This window comes from Ischnura elegans, chromosome 13 (genome assembly GCF_921293095.1).
Source record: "Ischnura elegans chromosome 13, ioIscEleg1.1, whole genome shotgun sequence".
Taxonomy (NCBI): Eukaryota; Metazoa; Arthropoda; class Insecta; order Odonata; family Coenagrionidae; genus Ischnura; species Ischnura elegans.
The window spans coordinates 15,897,593-15,921,902 of record NC_060258.1 but is presented as its reverse complement, the minus strand read 5'-3'; the positions used below and the strand labels follow the sequence as shown (position 1 = coordinate 15,921,902).

Here is a 24,310-nt window from a genome sequence, read left to right as displayed (position 1 = left end):
ATTGTCACTCTCCTTCTGTCTTTCAAATCTATAATTTAGCATCCTAATAAATTTATCATTTGTTAACTGATCTTCCAACTGAGTCTTTAGGCCAACGGACAAAAAATATGATGGTGTCTTTGAGGTATTAATGACTTTCCCACAAATGCAATTAATGTTTCTCTCTGCTGTTTTACTGCTCTTTTTACCCAAATAAGCCTCACATGAAGGAAAGTAAAAATGAAAATAAGTTTCCACTTTCCCCATTTCAAAATATTTCAATAAAAAATACTTGGTAGCAGGAACCAATGGCTTCCCAAAAAGGACATTTACCATTTTTTAAATGTCCACTAGAGCTACCCAAGTTAAATTATGCCTTAAACCTAACGCGAGGCACATCAACAGGGCATCTCCTGATGTTGAAGAGGTGCATTCACACAAGACAGTGTCAAATATCGATGATCTATTACTGTCACTTTCCACCTCGGGTTGGACTTGACATTGGCTGGGGGTGGAGTTAATAGTGTCAAATTGAGAAGGTGAATGTTCCTCGACTAAGCAGAACTCATCGCTTGATAAATTTTCATAGCCGTCATTTAAACCGGAATAGTCAACATCCGACTGCGTCGATGTTGAGGCCTCCTATTGAGAAATTCAATATAACACATGTTAGGGCATTATGTAACACTTCGAGGACGGGTGTTCCGCACTACCTAGTATGCCGGAGCGTGACAAAATCCCCAAAATCCCCGGGCCTTGTGTTGTAATCAATAGCATGCGAGGCCGTGACAATAATTGCACAAATGCGATACGAAAAAATACATTAAAAGATCAGTCTCACCATGGAATATCTTGATCAATTATATTGATAGCTCATATCATTATTGCAGGCAATACCTTGACCCAAAGACCGGTAAACTCTTTGCCCTAAATCCATCCTCAGGGCAGTATGAGGAGTGTGAGATGAGAGATTTGTAATGCCGTGTATAAAAATGTGTGCCATGTATAAATATGTCTAAAATAAATATTTATTCATTAGAAACAGTTGTTTGGAAAACTTGTGTAGTTATTTTCATGAATTCCTCCCTTAACTTGTAAAAGTATACTGAGTATTAGAAATTTGAGATGCATTTTAAGGTAATACATTTAAAATAAGTGCATATATGTTTGGAAATTTCTGGAATTCAAAAGTTTTCATTCCCTTTTTATGACTGTTCGTGATGATTACCTTGTGAATTTTGCATAAATTGCAAAAAAAAATGTAATCAGGGTAATATACTCACTGACTTTTTTATATTAAAGCTTGAGAATGCTTTCCCAATTCTATGAGGGTGCTTTCTGAGCAGTGCTATTTGATTGGCATGAAACGCTTCAGTTGACACAAACTACATTTTGTTAACAGACCATAAACAGCTTCCTGAAAAGTTATAACTGTAGATTACCTAAGCAGCTAAATTTAAACGGTTTGCAACACTTCATTTGGGCCAAAATACAATCCGTGCACGGTTCCTTAGTAGTTCACAAATACTTCAACAACAGATTCTGAACACCTTATTAAACTTTACCTTAACATGTACAAAATGCTCCATGAACAGCTGGGAAACACCTGCTGAACAGCGTATTGGAACGGTTCATCACGGCTCAATGGGCCAAAATACAGTCCGTGAACGGTACAATAATAGTTCATGAACACTTCGGGAACAGGTTCTAAACACTTCGTGCAACGCTTCCTGCACGGTTACAGAACGCTCCATGAACAGCTTAACACCTCATGAACAGCTGGGAAACGCCTGCTGAACAGCTTATTGGAACGGTTCGTCACGGTTCAATGGGCCAAAATACAGTCCGTGAACGGTTCCGGAACAGTTCATGAACACTTAGTGAACAGGTTCTGAACGCTTCGTTTAATGCTTTTTGAACGGTTCGTGAACAGTTCATTTTCACCAGGGATGTCTCGGATATGTGTATGAGGTGTCTCGAATATCACATGTTATGTCTCAGAGACATTCTTGAGAGCTACAGAGACGTATCTGAGACTTCTCTGAGATGTCACTATGTGCAAAAAAAAAATGGTCTATGTGACATCTCATGAGAAATCTCAGATAAGTCTCTGAGATGTATCATGAGATATTCGAGATGTAGCCGTGACATCTCAGATAAGCCTCTGAGGCATGTCATGAGACTTCCATTTCTCCTTCCATCGTTTCAATGGACAACTTGCTCGGGAAAAAACCAAATATTATATGTCATGAGACGTTCGAAATGTAGCCGAGACATCTTAGGATTTTCTGAAAGGTCTTATTCATGTCCTGATTTAATTAATTTTGCCTTTCAAAATTGTATATTAAAACATTAGAATATGTTTTACAAGATATATGGAAAGTATATTGCAGAGCTTCTGGCATTGCGCCTTATATTTTAATTGGATCATGATGACTAGTTGTCCAAAAGAATGCTGCCAAAATCAAAATAATTAGATGAAAAGTCAAATGCTAACGTTTTCAATTAGCCTTTACCTGCATGGGCGTGCTTAGCTTAAGAATTTTTCTATGAGAAAATTTCTTATCAGAAATTGGGCATTTTTCTTATAAGAAAACTTCTTGTAAGAAAATTTCTTATAGCTATCAATTACAAAATGTTATTACATAATAAGAAATTTTCTGATGGAAATATTCATTATAAATATCATATCATCATACTTAAAACACATGCGCAAACAATTCTATAAAAAGCTACATAAGATTTACATCCCTATACTGATAGTACAAAATTAGCATTATACCTAATTCAATCCAAATGTATATACGCCTCTATCTGGTATACAGCAATCCTAATGATTTCCCATGAACCAAATGTAGATGTCTATGATTAGTGCAAATCAAGCAAGGACATTCAAGCCCTGTAAAGTTCACCTGACTGGCCTGACGAGGCGAGATACCATAGAGGTCCTTCAGGGCATGGGTTCTGTATAGGGTTAACGTCCTCACATGCTAAAAGAAACTAAATCAATGAAACCAAGGATAGCCTAGAATGATGGACTGATAATAGAATATGACTTTGGCAATCACTACGCAATGAAAGATACAGGAATTCCAACATGGAATGTGATTTAACCTGGAAAATTGAATAAGCGAATGAAATAAAATTCAAGTTTGACTGGGGATTGGTACTTCAAGAAATAATATGGGAAGGAAAAATAAAAATTGATACATGAAATGCATATGAGCAATGTTTATTTAAGATGCCAGAAAGAATGAGACCTCTACATGCAGATTTGGATAGATAATGAAAGAAATAACTAGTAAACTGGAATTTGATGCCATTTGGAGAAAAGGATATGCAGAATATGGTAAAATTTTACAAGAGGTAGGTACAATCCAGATTTTGCCATCAAACCTTCACTTTCCTATTGTATTGTTGCCTCCTGATTAACGTGGTGACATTCATTCCTGGTGCAAATTAGGTAATACTTTTCGAGATATTTTAACTTTTATGAATAGCGTTTTTAGGGTTCTGCGCATAAGCGGCCATATTGGATTTGCGGTAAATGAGTTTCACGGCACGTTTGGAATTGTAAACAAAAAAAAATATCCCTCGAGCTGGTCCAATACATAACAAAGTGGGAGGTAGAAGTGGGTAAATCACTTTCCGGGCACATGTACGGGCTGGTCAACTAGAAAAAAATATCCCTCAAGCTGTACTTTTCTCGATCATTTTTAGCGACAAATTTTGTGATGGATCACCTTTTGAAAATAAGAAATCCGTATTAAATGTCGTGATTATAATAATCAAAACCGCAGATTTGCACCGAAAAATATATATGGAAGGCATTGATGGCGTTTACATATGTTTTTTTTTTATTCCTGAGCGTCTCACGATTACATCTCCGAGACATCTGTGAGACATACGTGATATTCGAGACCATAGTGAGGCGTCTCTGAGAGGTTCATTGCTATGTGGGCAAAGCAGCTTACAATAGGGTGGTTTCCTATTATTTTTTTATTGCCTAAATCGAAAGATTATTACTCCTGGAATATGTATTTCACGCTTTTAGATTTTTAAATGACGATATCTATTTTTTGCGACTAAATGAAAAGTGAAAATTTTCAAGCGCGCGAAAATGCGACACGTAAGTATGAATGTCGGGAAATCTCTCCATGCGACGTATTTCTGGTCCCCGATGCTGCACTGTGAGGTGACATTGAGGCGAGGCTTAGCGCTGATACGACTCAGGCTGCTAGCGGGTAGCTGAGTGCCCTGCTGGCTGGTAGCCCTTGGCTTAAATAAGGATTATTCATACCTTATCAAACGAAGAAAACTTTCAGACCTTAGCCAGTTTTAATAAGTGATTATTAAGACATGTTTCCCTGAGCTCTGCGCCACATGCATGCATTGGTAACCTCAGACGATGTGTAACTCCTATCTTCTCCTATAGAAACTAGGCCCCTGTGACGTCACGTGGAGGGGCATCGCATGGGCACCAATCTGTCCCTTTTCAAATGAGGATAAAATTCGACCCTTGCCATTCGTCTAAACTGGTATTTCTAAAATCAAATAGTTTTGTATATTATGAAAACACTAATGGTGGGTAACGGATCGCAATCAATGCCTTTCGTTTTCTTTGATGAAGGAAACTACCCTATTTCCTTTAGATTTCTCAAAGGAGTCTGCAACATTATCAATGAATTTTGATTCAGTGTCTTGCAATATAGGCCTTGAAGAATTTTTCCTGCAAGTTTTTGCCAATGTATTTAAACGTCATATCAGGACTATGAATGAATGATATTTACATGAATGAGTACATAATCCAGATAGCACAAAGTAAGAGAGTTAACCGCTTCTTATGGTTTTCTTACGGAAAAAATTGATAAGCAGCTTATCGTAAGCTAAGGGGCTTACATATGGCAGTGGTTAAATTTTATGGAAGAATAGGTAAGGAATGCTGTCAAATATCCTCAGGCAACGTGAGTCGCTTATGTTGGAGTGCCAAAGGTGGCTGAATAGCGTTCTACACATGCTACCCGGCTCATCACGACATGAATTTAAAGGCTAATGGTGAAATTAAGCGATACTTTATAAGGGCTTAACAACTGACAACAGATTTTCCCATAAATAGAAAAAAAATAATAGCTGCAAGGGACTGGCTAGTGAAGATATAAAGCATAATACAAGTACTTAATCCTTGCGGCGGAAAGATAAAAAAAAGAAACATTATGGAGAATCGAACGTACAACCTTTGTACAATGAAAGAGCTGGTGTAGTTACCAGTTTAAAAGCCAATTATGTAGAAAACCTTGTTTGGCATGTGCATGAAAAAGTGAAATTATTCAAGGTCAACACAATTTAACATCTATGAATTTTAATTTATGGCTTGATAACCCGATGACTAAAATATGTATAATTGAGATTCCTTCGGGCATTTTTATATTATTCTACGTCATTATTCTTGTGAAATTATGTGTTTTTCTTACGACCGTCGTTTTGCCATCAGTTCATAAATGTGAATGATTTTCAAATTATGGCAGTATGATGTTATTTCTACTCATATTATAGAAGTGCCAAGAATGGAAAAGTTATTCTTATACATAAATCCCTTAACTAATGCTCTAAATCAATGGAATAGAAACAGCATCTACGGAAGTACTGAAAGTTTGGCATCCATTTTGTCATTACTCTGAATGTTTGTCGGCCTGGCCGTGAGAAACCCATAACAAGCTTACCTTCTTGATAAGTGCCTTCTGTGTTTCTTCCTTTCACCTAATCTCAATGTTGAATAATGTGCCTGCTGGGAACTGTAATACGTAAAAGGTTATGGCAATATTTGTTACCTTAGTAAAAAAATAATGGTAAATAAATTATAAAAAGCAGAGATTAGAATTTTTACATAACTTTCATTCCATTGAATTGGATTTGTTTATTGATGGTAACTAAGCTGAGACAGTTCATAGTTACCTATCAATTTTGATTTCACCGGACATATACAAAAAGATTCTCCGCTCTTAAAGACATATGCTAGACATCTAGAATATTTTTATAACATATATAACACTGAAGGCATTTTCTAGACTTCTAGTTGATGTTTAAAATATCCAAGACATTGAAGGTATTTTGTAGATACAGTAAAACCTCTTTACATCGTAATGGAGGGGACCAAAATTTGGGCAATTTGATGTATGGAGGTTCACTATTGAGAGGTTTCAGTGATAGGCACCATTTTTTCATATCCATCAGAAATGAAAGGTACAACTGTCTTTTAAACCATTATATTTATGTGTTTAAACAAACATGAATGCATTAGTGAATATGTATTTATCATCTAATGATTACAGAAAGCGGATGCTATCACGTGATTTTTACCATGATTCGAGAGAAAACAATGTGATCTCTCTAAATTCAACAGTCACTTAAAATGATTAGGATAGTTGGATACCTTTTTTCTTATTTACTGTTAGGTATGCTCTCATTTGGAACAAAATGGCCACAACTAATGATTAACATGAAATTTACAGCATATTTAGAGGTGTATAAAAAAAAATAAGGGTGAAAAATTTATTGCTGAAAATGTCACTCCATGTACGTAATCGCAGCTGCATTAATGGTCTCTAGTTGGCTAGGTAATTAGGCTATCTTGGGGGTGTCTCCTAGGTATGATAAGTGGAGGTTTTACGAGATATAGAGGTTCACTACAAAGCAGTTTTACTGTATCTAGAAGATATTTTGTACTATTTGGGGTGGTATACCCACCAGATAAGCGGGAGATGTGGGTGCCCTCCCCCAGAAATTTTTAATGATAAATGGTTCAAAATGGTGAGTTTTATGGCTTTCTGAGGGATATTTTATTAATCCTTACACTTTTCTACAAGTACATTGATCAGATGAAGTGAAGTGGTTTAAGCTTGAAAGTTTCTATGACCTTCGTGGGGAGGGGGGGGTTAATCCCCCAAACCCCCCCCCCCCCTCGCTGCACCACTGCTCAACAGTATAGATGAGACACAATCTCTTAAGAAGGTATAAAAAGGAATGAAAATCAAGCTGCAGTTCGCTTAAATATTACAACAATTCCAAAAATTCAATATATCAACAATTTTCCCCTAGATTTAATGAGAGAGTTCTTGAAAACAATCAATGTTTCAATACTGTTAATTAGTGCACATTTTTGTGTGCATGGAATGTGGACCTTTTGATATAAGGACTTAGTTTCTTGGTTCCATGTTATAAATGTCCCTATTTCTCCTGATTCTGTAAGAGTGAAAAGTGCCGTTCCGTGCAAAGTAACCTTCACATTTTTTTTCATAGGCAATGCAGTCAAATATGTGTACACAGTACAGTTTACATTTATGAACTCCTGAATCCAGTGGCCTACAATGGGTATGATATTTTGTGTTACATTTTGTTCGTAATACCTTTTTTTCAAATTATAAATACACTACACTCGCGATTATCCGAGTGGGCTGAAGATGAGGAGAGACGGCACAAATAATCAGAAAATACTGATAAACCAAAATTTCACTTAAATGTCTTGCAATGCTCATTATTTACATAAAACAAACAATATACTATAATTTATGCCGTTATTATTCTGATATTTTTAGGGTGCTTCCCGGACTCATTGAGAGCTTTCTTCTCCAGTCTGTGATTTTTTTAGAAGAGCGCTGTCTCGCACTGAGACGCTTGGAAAACAGGAACACGGTGCTCCCGTCAATGTGGCTAGTGCGCGATCACTTCCGTTTTACAAAGGGGACTCTAACGGAAGTAATAAGCCCGGTTTATCCTTGCATTAATGCAGTAATTTTTTTTCCTTATACTCCTTTAATATGCTGTAATTTTCATTGGTTGTGGTCGTTTTGTTCCATATGGTAGCATACCCAACAGTAAATAAGAAAAAAGATATTCAACAACGGTCCAAATCATTTTATGTGACAGTTGAATTAAGAGAGATCACATCGTTTTATCTTGAATCATGGTAAAAATAATGCGATAGCGTTCGCTTCCTGTTATTATTAAATAGTAAATATATGTTCACTGATGTATGCATGTTTATTTAAACACATAAAAATAATGGTTTAAAAGGCAGTAGTGCCTTTCATTTCCAAATGATATGAAAAAATGGTGCCTATCACTGAAACCTATCTATAGCGAACCTCCATGCATCAAATTGCCCAAATTTTGGTCAAAGATTTATTACGGAGAACGCAGCTCCGGCCTGCATTCGAAAGGCTTTTTCTCAGAAACGGTAAATCTTAGAGAAAAAAGTGAAATTACAATTTTGTAGATAATTTTCTGGTCTACAATTTTGGTCTGAGCTATTTTTATCATAAAACTAACCGTTTGGCCAAAAATGCAAAAAAACCCATTAAGTGACCTTTGACCTTGATTGAAATTTTTTGCACACACGGGATCGATGGGGACTTTTCAGGATTTCATAAGAGTGGTATCTTTAAGGTTCATGCAAATTTTCAGCTGGTTGGCAATTTATGCAAGGGTCAATGTCTATTTTGACCGGGCTATGAGGGCAGTAGGCATCTTGGATTGCTAAGGGGCTTAACTCCACCAGACCATCCCTCGTTCAAAGGGGTGCCTCCTACACAGGGGGTCTCTTCTGCACTTTAAGTGGCTGCCAGCTTAAATCATGAAATCCCATAGCCCAAGGGTTAATAAGGATGTTCTTCCCTGGATAAAAACAACGTACATAAATCTTCAGTAAAAGAGTCCACTGTACGGAATAGGGTGGTTTCCTATTATATTTTTACTGCCTATATCGAAAAATTATTACTCCTGGAGTGTGTATTTCACGCTTTTGGATTTTCAAATGACGATATCTATTTTTCGCGATTAAATGAAAAGTGAAAATTTTCAAGCGCGCAAAAACGCGATGGCTAAGTATGAATGCTGGGAAAAGTCCGTGTGAGGTCGTTCTGGTTCCCGCTGCCGCAAGTGAGGTGACCTTGGGGCAAGGCTTTGAGCGCTGATATGACGCAGGATGCTAGCAGGTAGCAGAGTACCCTGCTAGCAGATAGTGCTTGGCTTAAATAAGGATTATTAATACATTATCAAACGGAAGAAACTTTCCGACCATGGGCAGTTTTAATGGGTGATTATTGAGAGATGTTTCCCTGAGATCTGTGCCTCATGCATGCATTGGTAATCTCAGTCGATGTCAAACTTCCATCCACTCGTATAGAAACTAGGTCCCTGTGACGTCACGTGGAGTGGCATCGCATGGGCGCCAATCTGGCCTTTTTCAAATGAGGTTAAAATTGACCATTCCATTGACCATAGACCAATTGACCATTGGTCTAAACTGGGATTTCTAAAACCAAATAATTTGTGTATTATGAATACATTAATGGTGGGTAAGGAATCGCATGCAAGTGCCTTTCGTTTTCTTTGGTGAAGGAAACTACCCTATGTATAGGATTCTTGAGCATATACAGCAAAACCTCTTTGTATCGTAATGGAGGGGACCAAAATTTGGGCAATTTGATGTATGGAGGTTCACTACAGAGAGGTTTCATGGTGTGATGGGCACCATTTTTTCATATCCTTCGGAAATGAAATGCACTATTGTCTTTTAAACCATTATATTTTTGCGTTACAAAAAAATTCATGCATGCATTAGAGAACATATATTTATTACTGTATATGTCTGAATATAGTCCCCCCTTTTTTTCCAAAAATTCCCGTGATAAAAGTTAAGGGCCTATATTCAAAGCCTTTTTTTTTTTATTTTTCCTGAAACTCAAGCCTCAAAATTATGGGGGTGGGGGGACTATATTCGGAGGGGGACTACATTCGGAGGAATACGGTATTTAATGATAACACAGAGGGAGCACTATGGCGTGATTTTTTTTTTTTTTTTTTATTTATTTAGTCCAAAAACAGCACGAGGCCAATTACAGAGGACTACAATAACAGGAGAAATAATTAAATAACATTAAGCAACGTAACCAACAAAAACAAAAAAATTCAACAGTAATTACAAATAATAACAAAGAATAGTCATCAGGTGGGGCGAGGAATAGGGGGAAAATTACGATAGTGATTTTACCATGATTTGAGAGAAAACGATTGTATTGTTCGGCTGTTTAACCCTTTCGAGACGGCGGAGTTTTCGTCTTAGCATGACTGCTTTACTGAGCCCCAAGAGACTCTTCTTTCTCGTGGTATAGAGCATTTTTGGCGGACATTCGTTGAGAAGGTTCTCGCTGAACCTTTTTCGACCCCTCCACGCAGGGACTTCGCATTATCTCAGACTCCGAGAGTAGTTGTGCTACCTCCTTTCCGGGTTTATGGCCATACCTGCAGCATTGGTTCGCCGTCAACTTATGTATTGCTTATATGTATTTAGCAAATGGATAATTGTTGCTTGCACGTAAATTACAGACTTTGTATTGAATTTTTCATTTTTATCTGAGCATTGTCAAGTTTTAAACAAATTTCTAAGCTCATTATTAACGCATTTAACTCAGCAACAATTCCCATGTTGATGTTTATACATAACTTGAGATATAAGTTAATATTTGTCGTAGAATTTTGTTTAAAAATTGTAAACGCTGCTCAAAAAACAAATAATTCAATTCTTAGTGTATATTTCTTGAGAAATGAACTAATATTTATTTCGAAAATTGTCTGTATAAACAATTGAATGACCGCTACTGCTGAGAGTACTGCTGAGAGGGGTTATAAAAGACGAATGGTCCGGGTACCTGCTCCCGGATTCCGAGGGTTAATCCTAAACCCCGAAGCGTTGGGTCCCGAGACAAAGACGTCGTAAACCCACGACCGTCCTAAAAGGGGGGTAGCTAGAAAACGTATATATATGGCTTTCGATCTCCTGGCTGGGAAAATCTCACACGTATATATACGGCCGTCGTCTCCCGGGTCAGGAAACGTCCATACGTATATGTACGTGTGTAGTAGGGAAAAGGTTAATACAGTGTACGGTTGGGCTCATTGTTGTTGCTTCATCCATTTAGTCACACACATAATGGAAGGGAAGCGTCACCATAGTTCGCACACCTTTATAGCCAATCGAGAGGCCTTTTCATGGACCGTAGGCTCCTTTCCTGCGTTCTCGGATCTAAAAATATTTCATCACTTCTCTAAAAGTTGGTAACATCAATTTGTTTAACTCCAACGAGGCGCCTAATAAGGGACAAGTCGTCTCACTACGCTTCCTTTATCACCTTCTACCATCTTCTGATTTATACAGTAGATTCCGATTAATGGGTCCACCGGTTACTTGGGGCAGCCACTTAATTGGGGCAGATCTTGAAGAACAGAACCCAATAGAGGAATATCCCAGAGTATTCTCCGCTTAATTGGGACAGAATGCCGCTTTATTGGGCCATGAGTCGGCGACGTAGACTCTATACTCGTGACGAAATTAAAAGTTTTTGTTTTCAGAATACTATTTTTTATATTTTCCTCCTTTGATTTACTCTTATTTTTCACAAATGTTCCTATTATTACTCTATTTTGAAAGTTCTTATTGTTGCATTATCCGCAAGAGGATTAGACTTTTCTTTAATAGGACTTAGTGAAAGACATTCATTCAGCGTCGCCCGAGGCTGTGAAAAATATTTTTAACTAAATTCTTATAATTCTTAAAAATGACAATAAATTAACTAAACTCGCTGATTTATTAATCAAATTAATAGATTAATAAACTTATGTTGCATTATAAACATTCTTTAGTCTTCTTTCTATCATTTCAACGTTTGTTTATGCCCATATACAAGAGAGTTCGCCTAATCGGGGCAGCCGCTTAATTGGAGCAAAGTGCACAAGTCCCAATACAGTGAGTCCTCGTTCTACGTCACCCTGTTTAACGTCATTTCGCGATAACTTCACAAAAATTTTGAGACCGTCATTCGTTTATCGCACCTTCGCCTCGCGATTACGTCAAGGCTTTTAAATTTCGCGCGAGAAAAAAAAGTGAAGCGGCGGGCGTTGCAGGTTATTCGTTTTTTCGGCGGTAATACAGTCATTCTAAACGAAGTGTAAAACGGTGTGTTTATTGTTAATTGTGATTACGGTTTTAGCAAATTTTCTGCAAAATGAATTCTTAGGTAGGTGCGCAAGGTTTTACTTGACATAATGGTTTTCAGGAACCTAAAAAGTGATTTCAAGGAATTTTTCCCAGTAGAACTCGGAGTTTTTGTTGCCACTTTTTTCGCCGTGTTCTCAATAATTTTGGTTCCTGTAAGGGCCCCCGCGCACTGGCAACTTTTACAAAGCAACTATTTAGTTGCTTAGAGGAAGTCCCATGAAACACACGGCAGAATTGAGGCAACTAAAAAGTCGCCTGTGCGCGGGGCCACAGTCAATTCCGTGTGTTTCATTTGAACATCCACAGCAACTAAATAGTTGCTTTGTAAAAGTTGCCAGTGTGCGGGGGCCTTAACTGCGACGATGTTTCAGCGATGATGATGTCCAGGCGACGCTCGCCCGGGCGACCACCGTAGCTAAGCCGAAAAGCAAATGCGGGAAGATACAAAAAATGGAGAAGGATTTACGTCAGTGCTGCTATTGTCGTCGATGAAGACAGGAACTCGTATTTATGCCATAGCTTAGCATTCCCATCGTAAAAAATGCCCCAGATATGATACGCTAAAATTTTTTTGCGTAGGAATTGTGAGGTTTAGGAGCCGATATTCACTTTTTACATAGTTTCTTATGGGACATTATGTTTCGATTAACGTCATTTCGTTTATCGTCACATTTTTCAGGAACGGTAAGTGACGTTAAACGAGGACTCACTGTATGTCCCAATAAACCGGAATCTACTGTATTATCAAAGATGAACGCCCTCCTAGCAGCATGCTCGGGATGAATTTTGCTGCATTCGAGGCGTGGGAAGGGGAGAAGCGAGTGGGGAGGGGAAGGGATCAGCCTGCGACTCTTGTATCTGCGACGCTGCGTGGGCATTGGAATATTTTCTTCGCGGACATGGACTCTAATTTGGTATTTTGTGGCTAATCGGTGGCAGAGACGTCAAAATGCACGAAATATTTTTACTGGAAGGGCAGTAACTTGGCAAAATCTATAGGAAATGACCATAAAATACTATATTTTTCGAATTTTGACCCTCCCCCCCTAAATTGCATTTGAGCTAGGGTCGGGGATTCACCCAGAGGTCTCAAATTTTTAAGGCCTTATTTTTGATCGGTCCCACAACTTTTTTTCATTGGGCCAGATGGATTTGAAAAAAAATGGATTTTTTCCGATCCGCCCTAGTATACAGTATGATACAGTGTACGGTTGGGCTTATTGTTGTTTTTTTCAATTGCCTTTTCAGTGCAGTCCCCACGACGGATTACCCTCTCGGATATGTGGAGCGTGCATGGAGAAACTGGCCGACTTCAAGACATTCAAGAAAACGTGCATCATCTCACGCATCAAGCTGCTGCAGTTGCAGATGAACGTTGGGCTGATTGTGAGTGCATGTCACACACAATCACACAAACAACACTTACTCCCTGGGTTATACTCCGGGAGAATATGCTTAAAACTGAGCGATGGAACTGCGATGGAACGCTTATCCCGTCCAGGTGGCAGTTCCATCGCTCAGTTTTGAGCATATTCTCCCGGAGTATAACCCACGGAGTAAGTGTTGTTTGTGTGGTTGTGTGTGTGTGTGTTTCTTAACTTGAGCAACCTTAGCAAGGCCCCCCAAAACCCTCGCGAAGGTTCCTTCGTAGTTAAGCGAGTGATTGGTTTCGACGTGAGCAGCCTTAGCAAGGTCCCACAAAACCCTCGCGAAGGTTTCTACACTGTTGATCATGTGTTAGTGAAGGGTCTCCGGTTGAGAGGCTGGGGTTGGTCACTGCTGCGAATTTTCCCGTTCCAGCATACCACACAGTGTTTTGTTTATACCTGTGACGAGGTCCCTTGTTACGGCCATTGGAGTGTTTCTTTCCTCAGTTGACCTTGAGGCCGTAGAGCTCAACTTTTTATCTACCCGTCGAGACTTCGTCCGGATTTGACGTCCTCCACTGTATTATTACCAGTGGCAGCTGGTGGTTATAATTAGAGCGCGGAAAAAAGTCTCCAAATTTTCAAAAAAAGTCGCCTAAAAAGTCATCAATATTTTTGAAAAAGTCTCTTTAAAAGTCTGAGTTATTTCCATGAGAAAGTGGCTGAATTTGACTGAATTGATGGAGAAAAGAGGGTCGAGATGCGGATTCGTGGGTATACGAGTTATTTTATGGACTTTTAAGACAGTAGATCACCATAATTTACAAAATATTTTTTAAATTCTGAATAACACTTTCTTTGATGATCAGCAATAGGGAGGTTTCCTATTATTTTTTTATTGCCTAAATCGAAAGATTATTACTCCTGGAGTACGAATTTCACGCTTTTAGATTTTTTAATGACGATATCTATTTTTCGCGATTGAATGAAAAGTGAAAAATTTCAAGTGCACGAAAACGCGACACTTAAGTAGGAATGATGGGAAAAAGTCTGTGCGACGCATTTCTGGTTCCCCCTCCCGCCTTGTAAGGTGACCTTGATGGAGGCTCTGAGCGCTGATAGGACGCAGGATGCTAGCGGGTAGCTGAGTACCTTGCTGGCTGGTAGCGCTTGGCTTAAAAAAGGTTTATTAATACCTTATCGAAGAAAACTTTCCGACCTTAGCCAGTTTTAATAAGTGATTATTAAGACATGTTTCCCTGAGCTCTGCGCCACATGCATGCATTGGTAACCTCAGACGATGTATAACTCCTATCCTCTCGTATAGAAACTAGGTCCCTGTGACGTCGCGTGGAGTGGAATCGCATGGGTGCCAATCTGGCCTTTTTCAAATGAGGATAAAATTTGACCATTGCCATTCGCCTAAACTGGTATTTCAAAAACCAAATAATTTGTGTATTATGAATACACTAATGGCGGGTAACGAATCGCAATCAATGCCTTTCGTTTTCTTTGATGAAGGAAACTACCCTACTTGCCATAAACACTTGCGGCTTGTTCACCCTTTACACATTCAAGTTTCTTCATGGTGAAACAAAACACAGTACTATTCCACAAACTTTTAATTTTAGCTGTCAACTGGTTTTGACGTTTACACCGTCATTATCAAGACTGACTGAGCTCAGTCAGTCTTGAAAATGACGGTGACTCAAAGTGAATGAAAATACGTTTTTTTTCCTTTATTTTATATCATGCAATTAATAAATAAAATCTGTCGTCCATAACCTGTAATTTGACTTTAATTTCCCTATTTCAAAATAAAGATAGATATTGATCAGCTAAAAAAATTACAGGGGTGTAATGACGGTGTAAACGTCGAAACTAGTTGACAGCTAAAATTAAAAGTTTGTGGAATAGTACTGTGTTTTGTTTCACCATGAATACTTCATCGTTCCACCAAGTGACGCCCAAATCAGTTGGTTTTATTCAAGTTTCTTGTTCACATCCATTATTGTCGACACCAAATCACTGAGGCTCAGGATGGAAGATTCAAGATATTCGATTTTTTGCAAAGATTTTTACAGCATTTACTACGTAAAAGTATTTAGAAACTCATACCTTTTCGTAGAGTCTTGGCAAGTAAGTTTTTCTGAAGAGAACTCTCAGATGGAACTGTCCTTCGATTTTTCCATAAACGCTGTGAATAGAGGGTGTTTTGATTTGTGAGTAGCAATGTTCAATGCCACAAATAGGATTCCCTACCTTTTTTCCGAATTGTTTTTTCCGGTGACCTTTTTCCCGAATTTTTTTTCCGAATCCATTTCTCCCGAATAACCTTTTTCCCGAAAGCTTCTTTCTCGAAACCCCTTTCTCCAAAACATTTTTTACCGAACACCTTATTTCCCGATCGTATAAAAAACAAGCTATTTATCGTAAAATTCAACAAGTGGGACTCCAAGTCCCTTACAATGACCCAACAGATAGAACCCTCAAAACGACAGTTCATATGTTGGCAGCTTTAACGTTTGTTCCAGTTGAAGACGTTGAAATGTTGGCAGCTTTAACATTTGTTCCAGTTAAAGACGTTGAAACAACTTTCAAGCTACAAAAGCAGGTTATGCAACAACAAATAATGCATCTGAAGGTTGGAATAACCGCTTTAGGTTACCAGTCGGGAAAAACCAACCGGAAGTCTAAAAAGAAATGGTACGACATGTACGAGAGGCTGAAATCGGTTGTAGAAGAATATGAAGATTACAAGAACGATAGGAATTTTCTTGAATTTCTTAGAGCTATCACGCACAATATAATTTTCTAAAAAAATGATGTATCTTGTGTATGAATATATTTGGTTATGAAAAATATGAACTCATTTTTATACAATCCGGAAATAAGGTGTTCGGTAAAAAATGTTTCGGAGAGAAGGGTTTCGGGAAAAAAGCTTTCGGGAAAGAGGACGCGTTACGATTCGGGAAAAAATTCTTTCGGGAAATAGGTCGTCGGAATAAACGATTTGGGAAAACGGTTGGGTACCCACAAATAGCTCGCACAAGTCCAAAGCATACTCATCGCCGGTGGCTGCAAACGATAGTTGGCTCTGTCGTAAACTCTGCAAGATCAATGTCTCCTTTAATTTCACTTGAGATAGATGCGATGAGCTGTAAATGTGCTGTTTCACATGTGACTTTTTGTCCGATGATATCTTGAAAAATAGTGAGAAAGATAAATTATTATGAGAATTACTTTTAAAGTTAATTATTCAGCATAGCTCAAAATAAGGTCTTTGTATTTTTATAAAGAATTATAATTAAAAACACTCACTATGTACAGTAAAAGATTTATCTAACAATTTTGACTTATTCGGGAATGCTAAAAAATTCTTAAGATAATAATTATAATTATTGAAGTCATCAGATTCAAAAGTTGTATTGATACTCACGGTTTTTTCACAAGCATTGCAGTAAATACTGGTGCTCAGTACTCGCATAGTGAAGCATATGTAGTCAGCTTGGCTTCTGAAGACGCCTGTCCTTTCACCTTGTACATTTTCTTGGGCTGGGCTGCACAAACGAGCGGAAGATGGTCTTGCGACGCTTGGGGACCTCAGCGAATGACTGAAACTTTACGCGAATTACTCGAATACGAGTCTTGAGAAGTCTAAGAAACAGTAAACTATGCAATAAAAATGACTTTGCAATGTTTTACGAATTTTTGTTTTATTGCGGTCTCCCAGACCGCACGTCACTGGTAGTGTATCAAATATTTCACATCAATGGTTAAGGGCTAAATGTTCCGTTGAGCCGACGCTTAATAGGAATAAAACGTGTTTAACCCTTTTGCCGCTAACGATGAAAATATTCGGCAGGACGTTCTTTACCCGGGAGACTAAAGCCGAATACAGCACACTCCCGAATATCCGGCTGCGCTTTATCCGTGTTGCAGTGTATCCGTGCATTTATTTCACTCTCGCTTAATATTTTCCACAATCTCTATCACCATCATCATCACTGGTCAACAATCCTAGGATTGGTTTGACGCAGCTCTCCACTCTATTCTCCTATCAGCTAATCTTTTCACACCTACGTATTTCTTCTCTTTCACATCCTTCTTTACTTGTTCCGTATATTTTGCTCGAGGTCTTCCTTTTCCGTCCTTGCCTTCCACTTGTCCCTCGACGATTGTCTTCATCAGGCCATAATGTCTCAAGATGTGGCCTATAACGTTGTTCCGTCTTCTCGTTAAGGTTTTCATGAGGCTTCTCTTCTCTCCCACTCTTCTTAGGACTTCCTCGTTACTAATCTCTATAAAAAAAATAAAACAAGACACAAAATCATTGGCATTACTTCATTGATACTAGGGTACACCAGGCTTTTTATTTCTGTTAGAATCCCTTTCGTAAAACGGAAGCGATTGCACCCTAGCTGCATTCACGGGAGCACTGTGTTCCTGTTTTCCAAGCCTCAGTGCATGACCGCACTCCGTGATCACGGATACACGTCCCGCAGCAGTTGCAACCCGGGCAAATTGTGTGAGATGCAACTACATGGCGTGGTGCCTGACAGTGTAGTTTCCGACCTCGAGCAGTTGTTTTTAAGCATTCGTGCTGACTACTTTTCTATATCCGTGATCACGCAGCCACGGTTGCGTGGTTTTCGAAACCAGGCCTTACTTGGAGCATTAATAACACGAGTAAAACCGTGTAATCGCCGCCAAAAAGTTCGCGAACTGGCGAAGAAAGCTCTCATTGAGTCTGGGAATCAATCTATAATAACAGAATAACTGCGTAAATAATATAATATTTTTTCTTTAACATAAATTATGACCATTACAAGACATGTAAGTGTATGTTTGGGTTATCCGTGTTTTCCAAATATTCGTGCCATTTCTCCTCATCACTAGCCCACTAGGATAATCGGGTGTGTACTGTACTTTAGTTATAGGGAATCATTTTTATAAGCTTTCAAGGTATGTAGTATGTATATTATTATTATTTGTGCATACTTTCAGATCAAGGAACCAATTGATGATGATGTGATGCTGTTTGATGAAGACGAGACTGATGGGCGGAAATTGAGTGAAAGCGTTCCGAGTGAGGTGAGTGGTGCTTTTTGTTGCGTTCATCCCTATTCATCGGGAAATAGATTCACTTAGGGTGTCCGGCAACTGGGAAATCGGGAATTGTGGATGAATTTTTCATCCCTGCGGTATGCGGCATGAGTTATCCTATTTACCCATAGAAGCCACACGCCTCTTTCCTGGAAATGCCAGTGAGAAAAATGCAGCTCACACAAATCCTACAAATTTTAATGTGATCCTCGTTCTATTTTCCCTCAAATTCTTATCGTTTATTTCTCCTGAGTTTAGCGTTGGAACCAGGAAACCTTCAGAGGTATTAAATTTCTAACATTACCCTTAGTGAAAAAACTGTTTAAAAAAAACTGTTGAAATTTTCAACAGTTATTTGGGACCACTGTTGAATCCAGCAGTAACTGTTGAAACTGAACAGTAACTGTTGAAACTCAACAGTAACCATAGAAAATCCAACAGTGACTAATGAAACCCAACAGTGACTGCTGAAGTCTAACAGTAATTGTTGAAATCCAACAAAAAACTGTGGAAAATCCAACACTTACTGTTAAAATCCAACAGTAACTTTAGAAAATCCAACAGTAACTGTAGAAAATCCAACAGTAACAGTGGAAAATCCAACAGTAACTCTAAAAATCCAACAGTAACTCTAAAAATCCAACAGTAACTGTTAAAATCCAAAAGTAACTCTAATAATCCAACAGTAACTGTTAAAATTCAACAGTAACTGTAGAAAATCCAACAGTAACTGTTAAAATCCAACAGTAACAGTTAAAATCCAACGGTAACTGTTAAAATCCAACAGTAACAGTGGAAAATACAACAGTAATTGTAGAAAATCCAACAGTAACTGTTAAAATCGAACAGCAACTGTAGAAAATCCAACAGTAACAGTTAAAATCCAACAGTAACTGTAGAAAATCCAACAGTAAATGTTAAAATCCAACGGTAACTGTTGAAATGCAACGGTAACTGTTAAAATCCAACAGTAATTGTTAAAATCCAACCGTTTTTTTGCTAAGGGGCAAAGCAGTTTCTTGGTTTGCAATGAATGAATTTAAATTTTAAATATGCTGTGTGCTAACTAACCTATTTCTTGTGCTTGTAAATGAATTTAAATATAACATTATTGAAAAGCATTGAAGTAAATATGGGTATTTTAAAATTCTTGTTCATTGCAGTAATATTGTAAGATGTATATACAGTTTTTTGTGTTAACAAACCTATATATTGTCCTTGTAGATTCATAAATATGAATATTTTAAAAAAGTATTGAAGTAAATATGGGTGTTTCAAAATTCTTAAACGCATGATACTTAAAGTAAATACATAATATTTGTATACAATATGCGTTAACTAACCAATCCATTGTCGTGGTAAATACATAAGTATAATATTATTTTTTAAATATTGAAGTAATTTTCGATGTTTTAATATTCTTATTCATTGCAGTAAACACACAATATTCATAGACAATATGTGTTACCTAACAAATCCCTTGTCCTGGTAAATACATGAGTAAAATATCATTTTAAAATTTTGAAGTAACATTTGGGTGTTTTAAAATTTTTTATCTAATGCCATAATCACGCAAGATTAACCTGGAATTTTGTGAAATTTCCCACGAAAATGCGGAATCATGTGTGGAATTATCTGCTTTGTTTGGTTGCACACCTGAATTGGTCTGTGTGCTTGATAGCTTGCATTGCAGTAAACTCAATTATTTTAGCTCCCCGCTAATGTGCGATGGATGGAATCTTTTTCAGTTTTGTGTGAAGACAGAGAAGGGTGACGTGGGATTGTTGCCTAATGCAGCAGACGTGGGGATCAAAGTGGAGGAACCGTCGTCTGGAGAAGAATCCACGCCTGACGATTTGGAATGCAGCGAGGCTGTGGAGAGTGAACCAGAGGTAAATGTGTATCAGGGCAAGGGATGAGTCGATTCCGCTTTTTTTCGATTCCGATTCCAAGTCCAATTCCTTCAAATCAATTCCCGATACTCGATTCAGATTCCATCGATTCTTATTCCTTCTAACAGGTGGGATATTGATTTATCTGAGGCATTGCCGTCATTAAAATTTAAGAATAGGGTAGTTTCCTTCATCAAAGGAAACAAAAGGCATTGATTGCGATTCGTTACCCACCATTAGTGCATTCATAACATACAAATTATTTCGTTTGACAAATCCGGTATAGACGAATGGCAATGGTCCATTTTTATCCTCATTTGAAAAGGGCCAGATTGGCGCCCATACGATGCCACTCCACGTGACGTCACAGGGACCTAGTTTCTATACGAGAAGATAGGAGTTATACATCGTCTGAGGTTACCAATGCATGCATGAGGCACAGAGCTCAGGGAAACATGTCTTAATAATCACCTATTAAAACTGGCTAAGGTCGGAAAGTTTTCCTCGTTTGATAAGGTATTAATAATCCTTATTTAAGCCAAGCGCTACCAGCCAACAGGGTACTCAGTTACCCGCTAGCAGCCTGCATCGTATCAGCGCTTCACCTCGCTTCAAGGTCACCTCGCAGGGCGGCAGCGGGAGCCAGACGGAGCGATTTCCCATCATTCCTACTTATGCGTCGCGTTTTCGTGCGCTTGAAAATGTTCACTTTTCATTTAATCGCGAAAAATAGATATAGTCTTTTAAAAATCTAAAAGCGTGAAATACGTACTCCAGGAGTAATAATCTTTCGATTAAGGCAATAAAAAAATAATAGGAAACCACCCTATTGTGTAGCCAAGTAAGCCGTGAGCCATTCTGGATTTCTGGTTTTCTGGGTTTCAGGATTCCAGATTTGAGGTCCTCAAGTGTACATGAGTAGCATTCTTAGCCCTAACTCCTGATGGGCTTTCCGATGCACACTTTCCGCAGCTGAGGCATGGAAAGCAGTGACATGCACTCACAATCAGCCCAACGTTCATCTGCAACTGCAGCAGCTTGATGCGTGAGATGATGCACGTTTTCTTGAACGTCTTGAAGTCGGCCAGTTTCTCCATGCACACTCCACATATCCGAGAGGGTAATCCGTCGTGGGGACTGCACTGAAAAGGCAATTGAAAAAAACAACAATAAGCCCAACTGTACACTGTATTATACTGTATACTAGGGCGGATCGGAAAAAATCCATTTTTTTTTCAAATCAATTTTTTTTCAAATCCATCTAGCCCAGTGAAAAAAAGTTGTGGGACCGATCAAAAATAAGGCCTGAAAAATTTGAGACCCCTAGGTGAACCCCTGACCCTCGCTCAAATGCGATTTAGGGGGGGGGAGGGTCTTAATTCGAAAAATATAGTATATTATGGTAATTTCCTATAGATTTTGCCGAGTTACTGCCCTTAGTTTGCCCTATTCGTGTTAATTGCGGCCTTACATACCAGAGCAGCCAGGCAGGTGCACGGTGGCGGCCGAACGCAACTTGTCAAGTCTGCCTGGATGCCGTGGCAGCTTATGCCAAGCAAGTTTCAACCTTCTCAAGGGTTGCGTTGATGAAACTGGGCTATACAAATGCGAATGTGTCTAAATTTTTATTATTGACGCAGACGCTTGTTAGTCTATGAAAAAAGTTACATTAAAAAAACTGCTCTCTGCACGTAGTTATAAGAAACTTTTTTTTCACCGGAAAACTCGCTCTCTGCACATTTTTATTATCATCAGACTTCAAATATCATTCGAAAATGAAAAATATAAATTTCGATCTATTATACTTTAAAATAGGTGATCCAGATGAAAAGGGTAGTTTCCTTCATTAAAAGAAAACGAAAGGCATTGATTGCGATTCGTTACCCACCATTAGTGCATTCATAGTACACAAATTATTTGGTTTTTGAAATACCGGTTTAGACGAATGGCATGGGTCAAATTTTATCCTCATTTGAAAAAGGCCAAATTGGCGCCCATGCGATTCCACTCCGCATGACGTCACAGGGACCTAGTTTCTACACGAGAGGATAGGAGTTATGCATCGTCTGAGGTTACCAATGCATGCATGAGGCGCAGTGCTCAGGGAAACATGTCTTAATAATCACTTATTAAAACTGGCTAAGGTCGGAAAGTTTTCCTCGTTTGATAAGGTATTAATAATCCTTATTTAAGCCAAGCGCTACCAGCCAGCAGGGTACTCAGCAACCCGCTAGCAGCCTGCGTCGTATCAACGCTAATCTTCTTGTATAGAAACTAGGACCCTATGACGTCACGTGGAGTGGCATCGCATGGGCGCCAATCTGGCCCTTTTCAAATGAGGATAAAATTTGTCCATTGCCATTCGTCTAAACCGGTATTTCTAAAACGAAATAACTTGTATGCTATGAATACACTAATGGTGGGTAACGAATCGCAATCAATGCCTTTCGTTTACTTTGAGGAAGGAAACCTACCCTTTTGTATTTTGTAATTTTTGAGTAGTGCGAAGTGAATGTAGATGTATAGGAGTGTGTTTTTTTTTTTTTAAGAAGTGATTCGAAAATTCAGACACGTCTCAACTTCTGGGGCAACCTGGTCCCTCTAATTTTCCCACTCACTACACACCCTTTAGCCGGCCCGGAATTTTGCGAACAATATGCGACATCAGGAGAGATAGCACTTTCATTGCTGCATTTGCATTTACAGCATCTGTCACGTTTGTTAAAATTTTGGTAAACGTGTGCAGCCAGTGGTTGTTTAAGTGATCAATATTTCTGCCAAAAATGGCTTAATCGACACCCCATGAATTTGACGACATTTAGACTGTGAAAACCTGGAAAAAAACGTGAATCTTATGATTTAGATACAGTGGGAAGCCTGCTTCACTTTTATACAATCAACCCTCGCTAAGTGCAAGGGTCTAGTTCCTAGGGGTTTTTGCACTAATTAATTTTCACTATTTGAGACCATTTTATCGTTGGGAAGATGTGTTCCCGGTAGCATAGGTGTTAGGTATCGAATTTACAATAAACCTTAGACATTCCTGTTGTTAGCCTTAGAAAACCTTATTTATATAAACATTTATAGTTTAAAATATCTCTAAAGATAGTAGGCATGCATTTAAAGATGTTTTTTCCCGTTAAAAACAGTCAAGTTCTCTGAAATGATGTAGATGATGGCATAGCACCAGTTTTCCATTCTGGTTGCGTAATGTGACCTAACTATGAAACTAAAAAAAGACGTCCAATAATTTAGGGTGCATTGTTAGGGCAACGGTTCAAGGTAAACAAGCAATCGGTGCTGTCTGCCATGTCGTGTCGGTACATTAATTATCACTGCAAATACTCTCATGTCAAGTCAAAAGTAGACTCATCTTGTCATGAAACTATGTTTTCTATGCATAGCAAGGTTTTCGGGTTGACCTCCGCGTCGATTCATCTTCAAGACGACACTTTCGCCGGCTTTGCAGCTGGCGTCTTCAGGTACAAAGTAATTGATGCAGGTTTTTGCCCGTCTTATATAGACCTGGGTTTGGGCTAGGAGCGTTCTGATTGGTCCGTTTGGGTAAGTATCTCTTCCAAGTGTTTGAGAGCGAGTAGCTGTCCTCCCTTTTGAAAGTGGGAAGGACCAACACAGAATGTGGACTTTGAAAGTGCAAAAATTATCGACAGTGAAAAGCATTACTTTCCCGGACTCATAAGAGAAGATATCGAAATAGCGATAACATCCACTGTCGTCATGAAGATGAAACGATGCGGAGGTTAACCCGAAAACCTTGCTACGCATGCTGCACCACCCCGGGAAAGTCTACATCAACATATGTTTTTTATGGTTGTATGTAAACGATATTGGTTTCTCAAAAGCGTACCAAGTGCAAAAGGTGATAAATATTAATGTATATATCCACAGAAACA

The 24,310-nt window shown here is 38.5% G+C and overlaps 1 protein-coding gene across 2 annotated transcripts in view; it reads left to right on the top strand.

The window, feature by feature from the left end:
• The window catches only part of LOC124170449 (oocyte zinc finger protein XlCOF6-like), a 45,531-nt gene that overhangs the window by 4,215 nt on the left and 17,006 nt on the right, over positions 1-24,310 (top strand). The window contains exons 3-5 of one of the 2 annotated variants that reach the window (XM_046549177.1): positions 13,280-13,417; positions 18,406-18,492; positions 20,253-20,396. In XM_046549177.1, the coding sequence (XP_046405133.1) occupies positions 13,280-13,417; positions 18,406-18,492; positions 20,253-20,396 (369 nt within the window). The remainder of the gene's footprint in view (positions 1-13,279; positions 13,418-18,405; positions 18,493-20,252; positions 20,397-24,310) is intronic. The other variant, XM_046549178.1, reaches the window with a different exon arrangement.